Below are 22,798 nucleotides of genomic sequence, written 5' to 3' on the forward strand. Positions count from 1 at the left end.
GTGGTGGTGTTGTTGTTGTTCTAGAGGGTTTAGGTCTTGGTCTGGGTGTGGTTGTAGAGGGGTTAAGTCGTGGTGGTGGTGGTGGTGGTGTTGTTGTTGTTCTAGAGGGTTTAGGTCTTGGTCTGGGTGTGGTTGTAGAGGGGTTAAGTTGTGGTGGTGGTGGTGTATGGTCCTAGACAGATTAAGTCATGGTGGTGCTGTTGTGGTCCTAGAGGGGTTAAGTCGTGGTGGTGTTGTTGTGGTTCTAGGGGGGTTAGGTCTTGGTGGTGGTGGTGTTGTGGTTCTAGAGGGGTTAAGTTGTAGTGTTGTTGTTGTGGTTCTAGAGGGGTTAAGTCATGGTGGTGGTGTTGTGGTTCTAGAGGGGTTAAGTCGTGATGGTGTTGGTGTGGTTCTAGAGGGGTTTTGTCATGGTGGTGTTGTTGTAGTTCTAGAGGGGTTAAGTCATGGTGGTGTTGTTATGGTTCTAGAGGGGTGAAGTCGTGGTGGTGGTGTTGTGGTTCTAGAGGGGTTAGGTCTTGGTGTTGGTGTTGTGGTTCTAGAGGGGTTAAGTCCTGGTGTGTTGTTGTGGTTCTAAAGGGGTTAAGTCCTGGTGTGTTGTTGTGGTTCTAGAGGGGTTCGGTCTTGGTGTAGATGTAGTTGGCGATAAACTGGGTCTTGGTGTAGTTTTGGTTCCTTCTGGGTTGAGTCTTGGCATATAAGGGTTTTTTGAAAGTTCTGGTCTGGTTCTGGATGTGGTAACTAAAGGATATGTTGTTGTCATGGATGTGGTTCTTGGGGTTTCTAGTCTTGAACTAGATGTGGTTCCTAAGGGGTGGAGTCTTGGTCTAGATGTGGTTCTCAAGTGTTCTAGTCTTGGTCTAGATGTAGTTCCTAAGTGGTGGAGTCTTGGTCTAGATGTGGTTCCTAAGGGTTCTGGTCTTGGTATTGGTCTGGATGTAGGATTCCAGGGGCCTGGTCTTGGTCTCGGTTTCCATGGCTCCGGTGTTGACTCCATTTCTGCAGGTTAGGGGCTGGAGGATTGATGCCAATACCACACCAACCCTATTAGCACTGACCAGCACCCTGCCTCCTCCCACCCCACCCTGCGCTAGTTGAGTTCGGGGAACCCTGCGCTAGGTGAGTTTGGGGAACCCTGCTCTAGGTGAGTTTGGGGAACCCTGCTCTAGGTGAGTTTGGGAACCCTGCGCTAGGTGAGTTTGGGGAACCCTGCTCTAGGTGAGTTTGGGGAACCCTGCTCTAGGTGAGTTTGGGGAACCCTGCTACCCTGCTATTTCAAAATACACTCCAACACATTTCACAACACCACCCATCGACAGCACGCACACACACCCTTCTCACCTCCATCTTCAGTAGTACAGTTGACCTCTGTATTAGAAGTGTTGTAAGCCCCATTGGACACCTGCAGGGAAACCCTGTAGCGCGTGTTGGGCTGCAGGTCACCTATCACAGTCCAATCGACCCCGGGTGGGAAGGTCAGAGTTCGTCTGAGGTGAGAGGATTCGACCCTGAGGGTGTAGAGTTCCACCTCACCCTGGAGATCCTGTAGAGCTGAGGGGTGGAGAGAGACAGTTGACGGAGAACTCATTGTCAAAATCAACATTTGGCATCTGGTAGCCTAGCATTTAAGAGCGTTGGGCCAGTAACCGTAAGGTTGCTTGTACGAATCCCTAAGCTGACTAGGTGATAAATATGTAGATGTGCAATTGAGTAAGGCACTTAATCCTAATTGCTCCTGTAAATTGCTCTGGGTAAGAGCATCTGCTAAATTACTAAAATATAAAATGTAACATGACAATATGGAAAAGGTTCCTAGAACAGCATAGTAGTCTCGTCCTATCCTACTGAATAAGGTCCTGTTTATGTGAATAACAGTTCAGACTGTCATGACAGTATTATACAATGAGGGAAAAAATATTTGATCCCCTGCTGAATTTGTATGTTTGCCTGCTGACAAAGAAATGATCAGTCTATAATTTTAATGGTAGGTTTATTTGAACAGTGAGAGACAGAATAACAACAAAAAAATCCAGAAAAACGCATGTCAAAAATTTTAGAAATTTATTTGCATTTGAATGAGGGAAATAAGTATTTGACCCCTCTGCAAATTTAGTGACTTAGTACTTGGTGGCAAAACCCTTGGCAATCACAGAGGTCAGACGTTTCTTGTAGTTGGCCACCAGGTTTGCACACATCTCAGGAGGGATTTCGTCCCACTCCTCTTTTCAGATCTTCTCCAAGTCATTAAGGTTTCGAGGCTGACGTTTGGCAGTCTTCAAATGTTTGAATATTACATTATTTGGGATGGGATGAAATGTGATTTTAGCTTCTAAATTGTGAGATGTGGGTTTTCATAAGATATTGCTGCTCACTCAGTGTCCCGCCCACGTGAAGAGACAGAGGCTGTAAACTATGAAACACACCCCTTTTCTCCCTTCCTATATAAAGCCTTGACGACAACATAGCTTCCTGTTCCGAGGATGTGAGGACGACGGTCTGATGTCAGAATGGTTCAGATAATAACTACAGAACAAAGCCAACATCAGCATGAGCTTTGGTTGCAAATGGTATGAACTTTGAACTCTTATTCACGACTGAAGTTATACCTCCTAGCCGTTGAGTTAGCGACCACAGCGGCAAACGCAAGTTAGGAAGGAACAGACAGAGTATCCCATCTACCACACAACGACGTTACTACAACATATTCAATTGACCACCAGAGACATTCTTCAAAGGACAAAGGACTCAGTTTGGCAACACGGTCTTCCATCTACCACCAACCTACCGACGCGCAGCTCAGAGTAAATATAGAATTATAGAGAATATAGAATTTAGAATGCATAAGATACTGTATTTACGATAGCACAGCTTTTTTCCTTTGTTCCTCAGTCTCCCGCTCTTTCACTCAACCCAGCCCCCTTTCCTTTGTGTAACAAGCTGTCATATCTGTTCCGCCCGCCAGGGAAGTTTTCCTTCATGACGTAATTTGTAATCAAGTTATGACTTAATTATGTATATGAGTGATTAGTTAGGTATTTAGTAAATAAATGATTAAACCCAATTCTGTATTGCTGATTCAAATTGTTAGCCAGGGCTCTTGCAGATAACCAAGAATTTACAACTTTCAGATGAGACTGAATTAAGACGATAATTGATATTGACAGCTATTGATGTAAAATATTACTATGTCTTTAAGAGTTTATTCGGAAGATAATCGCACTATAAATATTATTTCGTGGTGCCCAACTCTCTAGTTAATTACATTTACATGATTAGCTCAATCAGGTGATATTAATTACGGAGAAATTATTTTATAGAATTGCAAGTCATATCACATAATCCGGCATAGCCAAAGACACGACAACAGGTAACAAACTGAGATTAGGAGCACTCCCTTTAAGAGTGTGCTCCTAATCTCAGCTCGTTACCTGTATAAAAGACACCTGGGAGCCAGAAACCTTTCTGATTGAGAGGGGGTAAAATACTCATTTCCCTCATTAAAATGCAAATCAATTTATAACATTTTTGACATGCGTTTTTCTGGATTTTTTTGTTGTTATTCTGTCTCTCACTGTTCAAATAAGCCTACCATGAAAATGATAGACTGATAATTTTTTGTCAGTGGGCAAACGTACAAAATCAGCAGGGGATCAAGTAGTTTTTCCCTCACTGTATATGGCACTAAAATATAGCTTCTTACAGGGTTCTGTCCAGCTGATGTGTATGGATGTATGGTTGATGGTCTGGACAGACAGAGAGGGCGGGTGGAGGGGTACTCCTGCCAGGGTAACACCCGTAGCCAGCTGTCCTGTAGAGTAGCCCACGTCATTATAGACCAGTAACTGGTACTGGTACCATGTGAACCTACAGCGTCAAAATGGACCAGGCAAAGGTTAGACAACACACACTTGCATTCAGGCACATACAAAGACACGCACACATGCACTCACACACACATACTGTACCAAAACACATCCTGTTTCAAAAGTGGTGCAATATCTAGGCTAATACAAAACAATTACTAGCAACATGGGCTAACACGAACTTCAACGGCAATCGATTATATTTCCACTATGAACAATGTAGGCCAGCACAGCAGCGAAAGTCCAGAAAACTGCTTAAACTGCTTATGCATCTAAAAGTGTCTAACTTGAAGCTAGAGTAAACGTCAGTAGTGGAGAGAGAAGCCTTTTAGCAAGCACAGGGACAAAATCAGCTGCTGCCGAGTGCCAGCCAGAGATTAGCACAAAATAATTAAATTATTTGAATATTTGCTTAATGTATCTTTGAGCGGCATTAAAAGATGGCATCGGAGCGCGAAACAGCTCTGTACACAGTGGCGGCGGTTTGCTCTAAAGCTAATTTTGGTAATCTCACCTGCTAAGGCCTTTATCTTGGTGAAACAATTTGTCTCCGGCGTAAACATTGAACCAGCGATGGAGATCTGCCGGGGGCTGCGCGGCCAGCGGCTGACGGCTTTTACGTCTGAGCAGCTCGTATCTGAGGACCACACCAAACACACGGATAATCACACACACATACACACACAAACACAGTCTATTTCCCTCTATCCCTCTATTATCTCTCTGTCTCTCTCTTTCCACCCCTCTCTGTCTCTTTCTCTGTAACTCTACCCCTCTATCACTCTCTTTCTTTCTTCTGCAGTCTCTCTCTCTCCCTCTCTATTCTCTAATTCCTGTGGTGTTAGTGTTATTCACTCTTACAGTGATGTTAATGTGGGCTGCAATCAGAAGGGCAGGCCTTATTCCAGCTTTCATAAACCAACTTAAACAAACACACTGATCTGAGCTGTGGAGGGGAAAGTACTCATGAATTGTAATGGTTCACCATGAAAACAGACTGTTATTTAGCTCCTAATCGTGACGAGAACAGAGTAGGAACTAAAGTGGTAAATACTCACACACACAGATAACGAGCTAGATAATTAACACTCACGTTCACGCAAGTCTCTGTCTGGTTCAGTGAAGAGTGTGTGAGACTATTGAGAGTAATACTGATATGGATGTTGGATACTAGTGCTACGTAGATGCTGGATGCTAGTGCTACGTAGATGCTGGATGCTAGTGCTACGTAGATGCTGGATGCTAGTGCTATGTAGATGTTGGATGCTAGTGCTATGTAGATGGTGGATGCTAGTGCTACGTAGATGCTGGATGCTAGTGCTATGTAGATGTTGGATGCTAGTGCTATGTAGATGTTGGATGCTAGTGCTACGTAGATGCTGGATACTAGTGCTATGTAGATGTTGGATACTAGTGCTACGCAGATGCTGGATGCTAGTGCTATGTAGATGTGGATACTAGTGCTACGTAGATGCTGGATGCTAGTGCTACGTAGATGCTGGATGCTAGTGCTATGTAGATGTTGGATGCTAGTGCTACGTAGATGCTGGATGCTAGTGCTACGTAGATGTTGGATGCTAGTGCTACGTAGATGTTGGATGCTAGTGCTACGTAGATGTTGGATGCTAGTGCTACGTAGATGTTGGATGCTAGTGCTACGTAGATGTTGGATGCTAGTGCTATGTAGATGCTGGATGCTAGTGCGACGTAGATGCTGGATGCTAGTGCTATGTAGATGTTGGATGCTAGTGCTATGTAGATGTTGGATGCTAGTGCTACGTAGATGCTGAATGCTAGTGCTATGTAGATGTTGGATGCTAGTGCTACGTAGATGTTGGATGCTAGTGCTACGTAGATGTTGGATGCTAGTGCTACGTAGATGTTGGATGCTAGTGCTATGTAGATGCTGGATGCTAGTGCTACGTAGATGCTGGATGCTAGTGCTATGTAGATGTTGGATGCTAGTGCTATGTAGATGTTGGATGCTAGTGCTACGTAGATGCTGAATGCTAGTGCTATGTAGATGTTGGATGCTAGTGCTACGTAGATGTTGGATGCTAGTGCTACGTAGATGTTGGATGCTAGTGCTACGTAGAAGTTGGATGCTAAGTTATGTAGATGTTGGATGCTAGTGCTGTGTAGATGTTGGATGCTAGTGCTGTGTAGATGTTGGATGCTAAGCTATGTAGATGTTGGATGCTATTGCTACGTAGAAGTTGGATGCTAAGCAATGTAGATGTTGGATGCTAGTGCTATGTCTGATCTTAGCATACTGGGGCTCAGCTACAGCAGCTGCTTGAACTCTAACTGACTATCATTTACTTTACAACCTGACACACATTTACACACAGATTTACCTTTCTGCATTTAATTTGTGTTGTGTATCTCTACCTCACAACTGGAACCCTGGGTTTCCCTCAACTAAGTGGCCTGGTAATAATACAACATTTACCTGAGGTTAGGTCCGTTGGGCCTGTCGGGAGGTTGCCAGGATACGGCCAGGAAGGACTCACTGACGGCCACCACTGCCAGTGGTGCCAGATCCTGGGGGATTGTGGGTAGTGTAGTCACGGCAGTGGGCAGGCTCTCTGTGCAACCCCCAATAAGGCTACCCCCGGAGGAGCAGGCCAGGACGGTGACCAGGTAGTTAGTGTAGGGCACCAGGTCTGTTACCGTGACGGTGAGGTTGGACAGGTCGTCGTGGGATACGCGCGGGTCGGGAAGGCGGATCTCATAGCGGTCGATCACTCCGTTAGCAATGACAGGAGGGGACCACATGACCTGAGGAGAGAGGGAGGGAGGCACACACAAACACACACAGACACACACACAAATACACACAGACACGCACAAAGTCATGTGGATATTCTCAATTCTTACCAGGGAAGCACTGAAGGCTATGCAATAAAACTGGCATCATCTCTCCCAGAGTGCAGTGCAGAGGTGCAAGCGGCCGAGGGAGGCCTGTGATTGGCAGTTCAGAATGTTATATGCTTTAGATCGCTTTTAGATGGATGAGTTCCAGGAAGTGATGTTGTACTACTGTACAGTGTGTGCGTGTGTGCAAACAGCCATGTGTGTGTGCTTGCGCATGCCTACGTGTGTATGTATGTATGGGAATTACATGCTTGTGTGTGTGTGCGTACAGCTCTGCACCGTGCAGAAAGAGAGAAAGACACCCTGACATTGACCTGAGTGGCAGATTCCCTTCAACACATATAAAACAGATTTCATCCTTGCAGGCTAACATGCTAAAATAATGAAACCGCAGTAATGGAATTGTTATATACAAAAACTACAGCATGTTGCCTAGCTAGCGCTGCCTGCGTGTGATTCTGTCAGCATTTCAGGGAATTAAAAAGGCAAAAAATGTGTGGAATCACTGTGCAGTTCAAAGCGGAGCTTGTAGAGACATAGTATGTGATTAGAAAGAGGAATTCATTCTGCTCTGATTTTCGGTAATTAGGTGAGAAAATTAGGTAAAGGTGTGTGTGACCTGTAACACACACATACACATATACACACACACTACCTATAAGTAAGGGCTCAGGGCTGTGTGTGTGTGTGTGTGTGTGTGTCTGTGTGTGTGTGTGCTTGGCGTGGGTGTGTGTGTGTGTGTGATGGCCTTCACTTCCCTTTCCTTCAATTTCTAAATAATTAGAAAAACACAGGAATAAAAAAACTAAAAAACCAAAGCTTAGCTGAAAAAGAAGTAACAAATCACCACTAGCTGTGAATAAACACACCAAACACTAGACTGCAGGAAGCCCCAGTGATTGCTAAGACAACCAGACAAAACACACTGAGACCATTGAATCAGTCGGTTGGTAAATAAATAAACTGCTGAATAAACTGATAAATATGCAAATAGCAGAACCAGTCTTAGCGTCTTACATGTGTAACTCTTCTCACCTCGTTAGCCATGTAAACGCAGCTGTTAACAAATTAATGAAATAACAATAGTCTGAAAAAACAACAACAAATAGAAGTCAGGGTTGGGGGAAATGAATTATTCAAACTAGTTTATGTAAATGGGGTCTTTGTTTGAAGTCACCAGCACTTCAGTCTGTGTTTCTGGCACTTTCTCAAGACTAGAGGAAGAGACAGAGAAGTGTGTCTGTGTGTATGTATGTGTGTGTGTGTGTGTGTGTGTGTGTGTGTGTGTGTGTGTGTGTGTGTGTGTGTGTGTGCGTGGACCCCCTGTGCGTGTGTGTGTGTGTGTGGAGTCTGTGGGTGTATTGGTACAAAGAGGACCGCTAAGCTGCAAAGCCTGTTTGGTGACATGAATTCCCCCTGAATGGTGTTTGTCAGGCAGCAAGGCCCTGCTAGCTAGGCCTCTCTCTCTCTCTCTGGAGACCCCTCTATTCAACCAGCAGGTACACTGCTAGGATTTATACCACCTTAAAACACTGATAGCACCCTGGATGGAATTACTCATGTTCTGAGAAGAAGCTGTATTGTCCTTAGTAAAGTACCAGAGGGAGTAGGATTGAGGTAAAGGCAAGCTTAGTCTGAGGTTTATATAGTAATCATGAATGGAAAACAGTTGGATTCTCAGATTCCAGTATGATTTTAAAGAGAGAGGCAGACCTGAACAAGAAAGAGAAAGAAAGGAAAGAAAGAAAGAGAGAGATCAGTAGATGGAAAGAGCAGTTGTGCTGGTATCTGATACGTATTCATTCCATGCTTCCTGACAACAAATTGCAATTTAATACAGAGCGAGAGAGAGAGAGTTATACCTGGGTCTCAGTGAACACTATTGTTTTTTTGCATTACCAGTCAGACATAAACAGGAAGCGTGTAATTGGGCTGAACCAGGAAGAAACACTAAGAAATAAATTACCTCTGACCCCTAAAGCATCGTGACGACAGGGTTGTGTCTGAAATGATGACAGGAATTTGCATTTTCATACAGTTAGCATTAGTGCAGGGGCGTGTGCATATGAATGTATGTGTGCATGTGTGTGTGTGTGGGCGGGACATGATGTGCTAATTTAGATGTCTTACTTAGTTAGAGTCTTGTTAATATGGCCGACAGGAAGGAATTCACTACAGACAGGGTCATGATCCTGCCTACTTCCGGAAGGGGACCTTGAGTTTAGTGTCTGAAACACCATTTTGTAAGTGTGTGTGTGTGCGTTTTGAGAGTGTGTGTGTGTGCATTATATGAGAGCGAGAGAGCTCAGGGAGGGAACTGTTCAAAATGAATACACACAATATAAGCATGAATACCAATATGACATTGGCCTATATACTGTAGTGTTTCAAAGAATGTCTACCACAACTTGAGGTAGATACATCTTATTGGCTGGTTAGCTGAGACATGGTCTGTTATTGGCTTAGTAACAGCACCAAAACCCAAACTAAAGTCACAACACTCACACCTCCACACAACCACCAACCTGCAGTGAGTCCGGTCCCAGCACATCTACCCGTGGTGGGACTAGACCGGCAGGACGAGAGGGTCTGGTGGTGATGTTAGCCCATGCACTAGTGTTAGATCCAGCCTGTGTGCTGGCCACTAGGCGGTACTGGTAGGAGGTCCAGGGGCTGAGGGCTGAAGAGTGGTCCAGATAGGAGAGGGGAGGAGGGGATGGGGGAAGTCTGACCACTGTGGATACCTGCTGGGTGCCTCTCACACTCCTCTCCACCACCCATCTACAAACACATGGATAGGAATTAGGATTATTATAAAAAATGCAATATGCAAATCTATACAGGAAGAGAAAACAGATGGAAACTGAAATTCATAACATTTTCGGTTGTAGTTCATTTAAATATTCCCTATATAGTGCACTCTGTTTTACTATGTTTCACTATATTTTACTATATTTCACTATGTTTCACTATGGTTTACTATGTTTCACTATGGTTTACTATGTTGTATTATGTTTTACTATGTTTCACTATATTTCACTATGTTGTATTATGTTTTACTATATTTCACTATGTTTCACTATGTTTCACTATATTTCACTATGTTGTATTATGTTTTACTATGTTTCACTATGTTTCACTATGTTGTATTATGTTTCACTATATTTCACTATGTTGTATTATGTTTTACTATGTTTCACTATGTTTCACTATATTTCACTATGTTGTATTATGTTTCACTATATTTCACTATGTTTCACTATGTTGTATTATGTTTTACTATATTTCACTATGTTGTATTATGTTTTACTATGTTTCACTATATTTCACTATGTTTTACTATGTTTCACTATGTTGTATTATGTTTTACTATGTTTCACTATATTTCACTATGTTTTAAAATGTTTCACTATATTTTACTATGTTTCACTATATTTCACTATGTTTCACTATGGTTTACTATGTTTTACTATGTTTTACTATGTTGTATTATGTTTTACTATGTTTCACTATATTTCACTATGTTTCACTATGGTTTACTATGTTTTACTATGTTTTATTATGTTGTATTATGTTTTACTATGTTTCACTATATTTCACTATGTTGTATTATGTTTTACTATGTTTCACTATGTTGTATTATGTTTTACTATGTTTCACTATATTTCACTATGTTGTATTATGTTTTACTATGTTTCACTATATTTCACTATGTTGTATTATGTTGTACTATGTTTCACTATATTTCACTATGTTTCACTATGGTTTACTATGTTTCACTATGTTGTATTATGTTTTACTATGTTTCACTATATTTCACTATGTTTCACTATGGTTTACTATGTTGTATTATGTTTTATTATGTTGTATTATGTTTTACTATGTTTCACTATATTTCACTATGTTGTATTATGTTTTACTATGTTTCACTATATTTCACTATGTTGTATTATGTTTTACTATGTTTCACTATATTTCACTATGTTGTATTATGTTTTACTATGTTTCACTATATTTCACTATGTTGTATTATGTTTTACTATGTTTCACTATATTTCACTATGTTGTATTATGTTTTACTATGTTTCACTATGTTGTATTATGTTGTACTATGTTTCACTATATTTCACTATGTTTCACTATGGTTTACTATGTTTCACTATATTTCACTATGTTGTATTATGTTTTACTATGTTTCACTATATTTCACTATGTTTCACTATGGTTTTCTATGTTGTATTATGTTTTATTATGTTGTATTATGTTTTACTATGTTTCACTATATTTCACTATGTTGTATTATGTTTTACTATGTTTCACTATATTTCACTATGTTGTATTATGTTTTACTATGTTTCACTATATTTCACTATGTTGTATTATGTTTTAAAATGTTTCACTATATTTCACTATGTTTCACTATATTTCACTATGTTTCACTATGGTTTACTATGTTTCACTATATTTCACTATGTTGTATTATGTTTTACTATGTTTCACTATATTTCACTATGTTTCACTATGGTTTACTATGTTGTATTATGTTTTATTATGTTGTATTATGTTTTACTATGTTTCACTATATTTCACTATGTTGTATTATGTTTTACTATGTTTCACTATATTTCACTATGTTGTATTATGTTTTACTATGTTTCACTATATTTCACTATGTTGTATTATGTTTTACTATGTTTCACTATATTTCACTATGTTGTATTATGTTTTACTATGTTTCACTATGTTGTACTATGTTTCCCTATGTTTTACTATGTTTCACTATATTTCACTATGTTGTATTATGTTTTACTATGTTTCACTATGTTGTATTATGTTGTACTATGTTTCACTATGTTTCACTATGGTTTACTATGTTTCACTATATTTCACTATGTTGTATTATGTTTTACTATGTTTTACTATGTTTCACTATATTTCACTATGTTTCACTATATTTCACTATGTTTTATTATGTTGTACTATGTTTCACTATATTTCACTATGTTGTATTATGTTTTACTATGTTTCACTATATTTCACTATGTTGTATTATGTTTTACTATGTTTCACTATGGTTTACTATGTTTCACTATATTTCACTATGTGTTACTATGTTTCACTATATTTCACTATGTTTCACTATGTTTTACTATATTTTACTATGTTTTACTATGTTTTACTATATTTTACTATGTTGTACTATGTTTTACTATGTTTCACTCTGTTTTACTATGTTGTACTATGTTTTACTATATTTTACTATATTTTACTATGTTTCACTATGGTTTACTATGTTGTATTATGTTTTACTATGTTTCACTATATTTCACTATGTTTCACTATGGTTTACTATGTTTACTATGTTTTATTATGTTGTATTATGTTTTACTATGTTTCACTATGTTGTATTATGTTTTACTATGTTTCACTATATTTCACTATGTTGTATTATGTTTTACTATGTTTCACTATATTTCACTATGTTGTACTATGTTTCACTATGTTTTACTATGTTTCACTATATTTCACTATGTTGTATTATGTTTTACTAAGTTTCACTATATTTCAGTATGTTGTATTATGTTTTACTATGTTTCACTATATTTCACTATGTTGTACTATGTTTCACTATGTTTTACTATGTTTCACTATATTTCACTATGTTGTATTATGTTTTACTATGTTTCACTATATTTCACTATGTTTCACTATGGTTTACTATGTTTCACTATATTTCACTATGTTGTATTATGTTTTACTATGTTTCACTATATTTCACTATGTTTCACTATGGTTTACTATGTTTCACTATATTTCACTATGTTGTATTATGTTTTACTATGTTTCACTATATTTCACTATGTTGTATTATGTTTTACTATGTTTCACTATATTTCACTATGTTGTATTATGTTGTACTATGTTTCACTATATTTCACTATGTTTCACTATGGTTTACTATGTTTCACTATATTTCACTATGTTGTATTATGTTTTACTATGTTTCACTATGTTGTATTATGTTTTACTATGTTTCACTATATTTCACTATGTTGTATTATGTTTTACTATGTTTCACTATATTTCACTATGTTGTATTATGTTTTACTATGTTTCACTATATTTCACTATGTTGTATTATGTTGTACTATGTTTCACTATATTTCACTATGTTTCACTATAGTTTACTATGTTTCACTATATTTCACTATGTTGTATTATGTTTTACTATGTTTCACTATATTTCACTATGTTTCACTATGGTTTTCTATGTTGTATTATGTTTTATTATGTTGTATTATGTTTTACTATGTTTCACTATATTTCACTATGTTGTATTATGTTTTACTATGTTTCACTATATTTCACTATGTTGTATTATGTTTTACTATGTTTCACTATATTTCACTATGTTTTAAAATGTTTCACTATATTTCACTATGTTTCACTATGTTTCACTATATTTCACTATGTTTCACTATGGTTTACTATGTTTTACTATGTTTTACTATGTTGTATTATGTTTTACTATGTTTCACTATATTTCACTATGTTTCACTATGGTTTACTATGTTTTATTATGTTGTATTATGTTTTACTATGTTTCACTATATTTCACTATGTTGTATTATGTTTTACTATGTTTCACTATATTTCACTATGTTGTATTATGTTTTACTATGTTTCACTATGTTGTACTATGTTTCCCTATGTTTTACTATGTTTCACTATATTTCACTATGTTGTATTATGTTTTACTATGTTTCACTATGTTGTATTATGTTGTACTATGTTTCACTATGTTTCACTATGGTTTACTATGTTTCACTATATTTCACTATGTTGTATTATGTTTTACTATGTTTTACTATGTTTCACTATATTTCACTATGTTTCACTATATTTCACTATGTTTTATTATGTTGTACTATGTTTCACTATATTTCACTATGTTGTATTATGTTTTACTATGTTTCACTATATTTCACTATGTTGTATTATGTTTTACTATGTTTCACTATGGTTTACTATGTTTCACTATATTTCACTATGTGTTACTATGTTTCACTATATTTCACTATGTTTCACTATGTTTTACTATATTTTACTATGTTTTACTATGTTTTACTATATTTTACTATGTTGTACTATGTTTTACTATGTTTCACTCTGTTTTACTATGTTGTACTATGTTTTACTATATTTTACTATGGTTTACTATGTTTCACTATGGTTTACTATGTTTCACTATGGTTTACTATGTTTCACTATGTTGTACTATGTTTCACTATGTTGTACTATGTTTCACTATATTTCACTATGTTTCACTATGTTTCACTATATTTCACTATGTTTTACTATGTTTCACTATATTTCACTATGTTTTACTATGTTTCACTATATTTCACTATGTTTCACTATGTTTCACTATATTTCACTATGTTTCACTATGGTTTACTATGTTTTACTATGTTTTATTATGTTGTATTATGTTTTACTATGTTTCACTATATTTCACTATGTTGTATTATGTTTTACTATGTTTCACTATATTTCACTATGTTGTATTATGTTTTACTATGTTTCACTATATTTCACTATGTTGTACTATGTTTCACTATGTTTCACTATGTTGTATTATGTTTTACTAAGTTTCACTATATTTCAGTATGTTGTATTATGTTTTACTATGTTTCACTATATTTCACTATGTTGTACTATGTTTCACTATGTTTTACTATGTTTCACTATATTTCACTATGTTGTATTATGTTTTACTATGTTTCACTATATTTCACTATGTTTCACTATGGTTTACTATGTTTCACTATGTTGTATTATGTTTTACTATGTTTCACTATATTTCACTATGTTTCACTATGGTTTACTATGTTTCACTATATTTCACTATGTTGTATTATGTTTTACTATGTTTCACTATATTTCACTATGTTGTATTATGTTTTACTATGTTTCACTATATTTCACTATGTTGTATTATGTTGTACTATGTTTCACTATATTTCACTATGTTTCACTATGGTTTACTATGTTTCACTATGTTGTATTATGTTTTACTATGTTTCACTATGGTTTACTATGTTGTATTATGTTTTATTATGTTGTATTATGTTTTACTATGTTTCACTATATTTCACTATGTTGTATTATGTTTTACTATGTTTCACTATATTTCACTATGTTGTATTATGTTTTACTATGTTTCACTATATTTCACTATGTTGTATTATGTTTTACTATGTTTCACTATGTTGTATTATGTTGTACTATGTTTCACTATATTTCACTATGTTTCACTATGGTTTACTATGTTTCACTATATTTCACTATGTTGTATTATGTTTTACTATGTTTCACTATATTTCACTATGTTTCACTATGGTTTACTATGTTGTATTATGTTTTATTATGTTGTATTATGTTTTACTATGTTTCACTATATTTCACTATGTTGTATTATGTTTTACTATGTTTCACTATATTTCACTATGTTGTATTATGTTTTACTATGTTTCACTATATTTCACTATATCTCACTATGTTTTAAAATGTTTCACTATATTTCACTATGTTTCACTATGTTTCACTATATTTCACTATGTTTCACTATGGTTTACTATGTTGTATTATGTTTTATTATGTTGTATTATGTTTTACTATGTTTCACTATATTTCACTATGTTTCACTATGGTTTACTATGTTTTATTATGTTGTATTATGTTTTACTATGTTTCACTATATTTCACTATGTTGTATTATGTTTTACTATGTTTCACTATATTTCACTATGTTGTATTATGTTTTACTATGTTTCACTATGTTGTACTATGTTTCCCTATGTTTTACTATGTTTCACTATATTTCACTATGTTGTATTATGTTTTACTATGTTTCACTATATTTCACTATGTTGTATTATGTTGTACTATGTTTCACTATGTTTCACTATGGTTTACTATGTTTCACTATATTTCACTATGTTGTATTATGTTTTACTATGTTTTACTATGTTTCACTATATTTCACTATGTTTCACTATATTTCACTATGTTTTATTATGTTGTACTATGTTTCACTATATTTCACTATGTTGTATTATGTTTTACTATGTTTCACTATGGTTTACTATGTTTCACTATATTTCACTATGTGTTACTATGTTTCACTATATTTCACCATGTTTCACTATGTTTTACTATATTTTACTATGTTGTACTATGTTTTACTATGTTTTACTATATTTTACTATGTTGTACTATGTTTTACTATGTTTCACTCTGTTTTAATATGTTGTACTATGTTTTACTATATTTTACTATGGTTTACTATGTTTCACTATGGTTTACTATGTTTCACTATGGTTTACTATATTTCACTATGTTGTACTATGTTTCACTATGTTGTACTATGTTTCACTATATTTCACTATGTTTCACTATGTTTCACTATATTTCACTATGTTTTACTATGTTTCACTATATTTCACTATGTTTTACTATGTTTCACTATATTTCACTATGTTTCACTATGTTTCACTATATTTCACTATGTTTCACTATGGTTTACTATGTTTTACTATGTTTTACTATGTTGTATTATGTTTTACTATGTTTCACTATATTTCACTATGTTTCACTATGGTTTACTATGTTTACTATGTTTTATTATGTTGTATTATGTTTTACTATGTTTCACTATATTTCACTATGTTGTATTATGTTTTACTATGTTTCACTATATTTCACTATGTTGTATTATGTTTTACTATGTTTCACTATATTTCACTATGTTGTACTATGTTTCACTATGTTTTACTATGTTTCACTATATTTCACTATGTTGTATTATGTTTTACTATGTTTCACTATATTTCACTATGTTGTATTATGTTTTACTATGTTTCACTATATTTCACTATGTTGTACTATGTTTCACTATGTTTTACTATGTTTCACTATATTTCACTATGTTGTATTATGTTTTACTATGTTTCACTATATTTCACTATGTTTCACTATGGTTTACTATGTTTCACTATATTTCACTATGTTGTATTATGTTTTACTATGTTTCACTATATTTCACTATGTTTCACTATGGTTTACTATGTTTCACTATATTTCACTATGTTGTATTATGTTTTACTATGTTTCACTATATTTCACTATGTTTCACTATGGTTTACTATGTTTTACTATGTTTTATTATGTTGTATTATGTTTTACTATATTTCACTATGTTGTATTATGTTTTACTATGTTTCACTCTGTTTTACTATGTTGTATTATGTTTTACTATGTTTCACTCTGTTTTACTATGTTGTATTATGTTTTACTATGTTTCACTATGTTGTATTATGTTTTATTATGTTTCACTATGTTGTATTATGTTTTACTATGTTTCACTCTGTTTTACTATGTTGTATTATGTTTTACTATGTTTCACTATGTTGTATTATGTTTTACTATGTTTCACTATATTTCACTATGTTTTATTGTGTTTCACTATATTTCACTATGTTGTATTATGTTGTACTATGTTTCACTATATTTCACTATGTTGTATTATGTTTTACTATGTTTCACTATATTTCACTATGTTTTATTATGTTTCACTATGGTTTACTATGTTTCACTATATTTCACTATGCTGTATTATGTTTTACTATGTTTCACTATGGTTTACTATGTTTCACTATATTTCACTATGTTTTACTATGTTTCACTATATTTCACTATGTTTCACTATGTTTTACTATATTTTACTATGTTGTACTATGTTTTACTATGTTTCACTCTGTTTTACTATGTTGTACTATGGTTTACTATGTTTCACTATGGTTTACTATGTTTCACTATGGTTTACTATGTTTCACTATGGTTTACTATGTTTCACTATGTTGTACTATGTTGTACTATGTTTTACTATGTTTTATTATGTTTTACTATGTTTCACTATATTTCACTATGTTGTATTATATTTCACTATGTTTCACTATGTTGTATTATGTTTTACTATGTTTCACTATATTTCACTATGTTGTATTATGTTTTACTATGTTTCACTATGTTTCACTATGTTGTATTATGTTTCACTATATTTCACTATGTTGTATTATGTTTTACTATGTTTCACTATGTTTCACTATATTTCACTATGTTGTATTATGTTTCACTATATTTCACTATGTTTCACTATGTTGTATTATGTTTTACTATGTTTCACTATATTTCACTATGTTGTATTATGTTTTACTATGTTTCACTATATTTCACTATGTTTTACTATGTTTCACTATGTTGTATTATGTTTTACTATGTTTCACTATATTTCACTATGTTTTAAAATGTTTCACTATATTTTACTATGTTTCACTATATTTCACTATGTTTCACTATGGTTTACTATGTTTTACTATGTTTTACTATGTTGTATTATGTTTTACTATGTTTCACTATATTTCACTATGTTTCACTATGGTTTACTATGTTTTACTATGTTTTATTATGTTGTATTATGTTTTACTATGTTTCACTATATTTCACTATGTTGTATTATGTTTTACTATGTTTCACTATGTTGTATTATGTTTTACTATGTTTCACTATATTTCACTATGTTGTATTATGTTTTACTATGTTTCACTATATTTCACTATGTTGTATTATGTTGTACTATGTTTCACTATATTTCACTATGTTTCACTATGGTTTACTATGTTTCACTATGTTGTATTATGTTTTACTATGTTTCACTATATTTCACTATGTTTCACTATGGTTTACTATGTTGTATTATGTTTTATTATGTTGTATTATGTTTTACTATGTTTCACTATATTTCACTATGTTGTATTATGTTTTACTATGTTTCACTATATTTCACTATGTTGTATTATGTTTTACTATGTTTCACTATATTTCACTATGTTGTATTATGTTTTACTATGTTTCACTATGTTGTATTATGTTGTACTATGTTTCACTATATTTCACTATGTTTCACTATGGTTTACTATGTTTCACTATATTTCACTATGTTGTATTATGTTTTACTATGTTTCACTATATTTCACTATGTTTCACTATGGTTTTCTATGTTGTATTATGTTTTATTATGTTGTATTATGTTTTACTATGTTTCACTATATTTCACTATGTTGTATTATGTTTTACTATGTTTCACTATATTTCACTATGTTGTATTATGTTTTACTATGTTTCACTATATTTCACTATATTTCACTATGTTTTAAAATGTTTCACTATATTTCACTATGTTTCACTATGTTTCACTATATTTCACTATGTTTCACTATGGTTTACTATGTTTCACTATATTTCACTATGTTGTATTATGTTTTACTATGTTTCACTATATTTCACTATGTTTCACTATGGTTTACTATGTTGTATTATGTTTTATTATGTTGTATTATGTTTTACTATGTTTCACTATATTTCACTATGTTGTATTATGTTTTACTATGTTTCACTATATTTCACTATGTTGTATTATGTTTTACTATGTTTCACTATATTTCACTATGTTGTATTATGTTTTACTATGTTTCACTATATTTCACTATGTTGTATTATGTTTTACTATGTTTCACTATGTTGTACTATGTTTCCCTATGTTTTACTATGTTTCACTATATTTCACTATGTTGTATTATGTTTTACTATGTTTCACTATGTTGTATTATGTTGTACTATGTTTCACTATGTTTCACTATGGTTTACTATGTTTCACTATATTTCACTATGTTGTATTATGTTTTACTATGTTTTACTATGTTTCACTATATTTCACTATGTTTCACTATATTTCACTATGTTTTATTATGTTGTACTATGTTTCACTATATTTCACTATGTTGTATTATGTTTTACTATGTTTCACTATATTTCACTATGTTGTATTATGTTTTACTATGTTTCACTATGGTTTACTATGTTTCACTATATTTCACTATGTGTTACTATGTTTCACTATATTTCACTATGTTTCACTATGTTTTACTATATTTTACTATGTTTTACTATGTTTTACTATATTTTACTATGTTGTACTATGTTTTACTATGTTTCACTCTGTTTTACTATGTTGTACTATGTTTTACTATATTTTACTATATTTTACTATGTTTCACTATGGTTTACTATGTTGTATTATGTTTTACTATGTTTCACTATATTTCACTATGTTTCACTATGGTTTACTATGTTTACTATGTTTTATTATGTTGTATTATGTTTTACTATGTTTCACTATGTTGTATTATGTTTTACTATGTTTCACTATATTTCACTATGTTGTATTATGTTTTACTATGTTTCACTATATTTCACTATGTTGTACTATGTTTCACTATGTTTTACTATGTTTCACTATATTTCACTATGTTGTATTATGTTTTACTAAGTTTCACTATATTTCAGTATGTTGTATTATGTTTTACTATGTTTCACTATATTTCACTATGTTGTACTATGTTTCACTATGTTTTACTATGTTTCACTATATTTCACTATGTTGTATTATGTTTTACTATGTTTCACTATATTTCACTATGTTTCACTATGGTTTACTATGTTTCACTATATTTCACTATGTTGTATTATGTTTTACTATGTTTCACTATATTTCACTATGTTTCACTATGGTTTACTATGTTTCACTATATTTCACTATGTTGTATTATGTTTTACTATGTTTCACTATATTTCACTATGTTGTATTATGTTTTACTATGTTTCACTATATTTCACTATGTTGTATTATGTTGTACTATGTTTCACTATATTTCACTATGTTTCACTATGGTTTACTATGTTTCACTATATTTCACTATGTTGTATTATGTTTTACTATGTTTCACTATATTTCACTATGTTGTATTATGTTTTACTATGTTTCACTATATTTCACTATGTTGTATTATGTTTTACTATGTTTCACTATATTTCACTATGTTGTATTATGTTTTACTATGTTTCACTATATTTCACTATGTTGTATAATGTTGTACTATGTTTCACTATATTTCACTATGTTTCACTATGGTTTACTATGTTTCACTATATTTCACTATGTTGTATTATGTTTTACTATGTTTCACTATATTTCACTATGTTTCACTATGGTTTTCTATGTTGTATTATGTTTTATTATGTTGTATTATGTTTTACTATGTTTCACTATATTTCACTATGTTGTATTATGTTTTACTATGTTTCACTATATTTCACTATGTTGTATTATGTTTTACTATGTTTCACTATATTTCACTATATTTCACTATGTTTTAAAATGTTTCACTATATTTCACTATGTTTCACTATGTTTCACTATATTTCACTATGTTTCACTATGGTTTACTATGTTTTACTATGTTTTACTATGTTGTATTATGTTTTACTATGTTTCACTATATTTCACTATGTTTCACTATGGTTTACTATGTTTTATTATGTTGTATTATGTTTTACTATGTTTCACTATATTTCACTATGTTGTATTATGTTTTACTATGTTTCACTATATTTCACTATGTTGTATTATGTTTTACTATGTTTCACTATGTTGTACTATGTTTCCCTATGTTTTACTATGTTTCACTATATTTCACTATGTTGTATTATGTTTTACTATGTTTCACTATGTTGTATTATGTTGTACTATGTTTCACTATGTTTCACTATGGTTTACTATGTTTCACTATATTTCACTATGTTGTATTATGTTTTACTATGTTTTACTATGTTTCACTATATTTCACTATGTTTCACTATATTTCACTATGTTTTATTATGTTGTACTATGTTTCACTATATTTCACTATGTTGTATTATGTTTTACTATGTTTCACTATGGTTTACTATGTTTCACTATATTTCACTATGTGTTACTATGTTTCACTATATTTCACTATGTTTCACTATGTTTTACTATATTTTACTATGTTTTACTATGTTTTACTATATTTTACTATGTTGTACTATGTTTTACTATGTTTCACTCTGTTTTACTATGTTGTACTATGTTTTACTATATTTTACTATGGTTTACTATGTTTCACTATGGTTTACTATGTTTCACTATGGTTTACTATGTTTCACTATGTTGTACTATGTTTCACTATGTTGTACTATGTTTCACTATATTTCACTATGTTTCACTATGTTTCACTATATTTCACTATGTTTTACTATGTTTCACTATATTTCACTATGTTTTACTATGTTTCACTATATTTCACTATGTTTCACTATGTTTCACTATATTTCACTATGTTTCACTATGGTTTACTATGTTTTACTATGTTTTATTATGTTGTATTATGTTTTACTATGTTTCACTATATTTCACTATGTTGTATTATGTTTTACTATGTTTCACTATATTTCACTATGTTGTATTATGTTTTACTATGTTTCACTATATTTCACTATGTTGTACTATGTTTCACTATGTTTTACTATGTTTCACTATATTTCACTATGTTGTATTATGTTTTACTAAGTTTCACTATATTTCAGTATGTTGTATTATGTTTTACTATGTTTCACTATATTTCACTATGTTGTACTATGTTTCACTATGTTTTACTATGTTTCACTATATTTCACTATGTTGTATTATGTTTTACTATGTTTCACTATATTTCACTATGTTTCACTATGGTTTACTATGTTTCACTATATTTCACTATGTTGTATTATGTTTTACTATGTTTCACTATATTTCACTATGTTTCACTATGGTTTACTATGTTTCACTATATTTCACTATGTTGTATTATGTTTTACTATGTTTCACTATATTTCACTATGTTGTATTATGTTTTACTATGTTTCACTATATTTCACTATGTTGTATTATGTTGTACTATGTTTCACTATATTTCACTATGTTTCACTATGGTTTACTATGTTTCACTATGTTGTATTATGTTTTACTATGTTTCACTATGTTTCACTATGGTTTACTATGTTGTATTATGTTTTATTATGTTGTATTATGTTTTACTATG

At 32.6% G+C, this 22,798-nt stretch overlaps 1 protein-coding gene across 1 annotated transcript in view; it reads right to left on the reverse strand.

Moving 5' to 3' along the window:
- The window catches only part of ush2a (Usher syndrome 2A (autosomal recessive, mild)), a 486,438-nt gene that overhangs the window by 136,235 nt on the left and 327,405 nt on the right, over positions 1 to 22,798 (reverse strand). The window contains exons 47-51 of the mRNA XM_036955034.1: positions 9,263 to 9,518; positions 6,313 to 6,641; positions 4,375 to 4,497; positions 3,698 to 3,861; positions 1,339 to 1,548 (exon numbers count right to left, since the gene is read on the reverse strand). Of these exons, the coding sequence (XP_036810929.1) occupies positions 1,339 to 1,548; positions 3,698 to 3,861; positions 4,375 to 4,497; positions 6,313 to 6,641; positions 9,263 to 9,518 (1,082 nt within the window). The remainder of the gene's footprint in view (positions 1 to 1,338; positions 1,549 to 3,697; positions 3,862 to 4,374; positions 4,498 to 6,312; positions 6,642 to 9,262; positions 9,519 to 22,798) is intronic.

The sequence above is a fragment of the Oncorhynchus mykiss genome, chromosome 19, assembly GCF_013265735.2.
Source record: "Oncorhynchus mykiss isolate Arlee chromosome 19, USDA_OmykA_1.1, whole genome shotgun sequence".
Classification (NCBI taxonomy): Eukaryota; Metazoa; Chordata; class Actinopteri; order Salmoniformes; family Salmonidae; genus Oncorhynchus; species Oncorhynchus mykiss.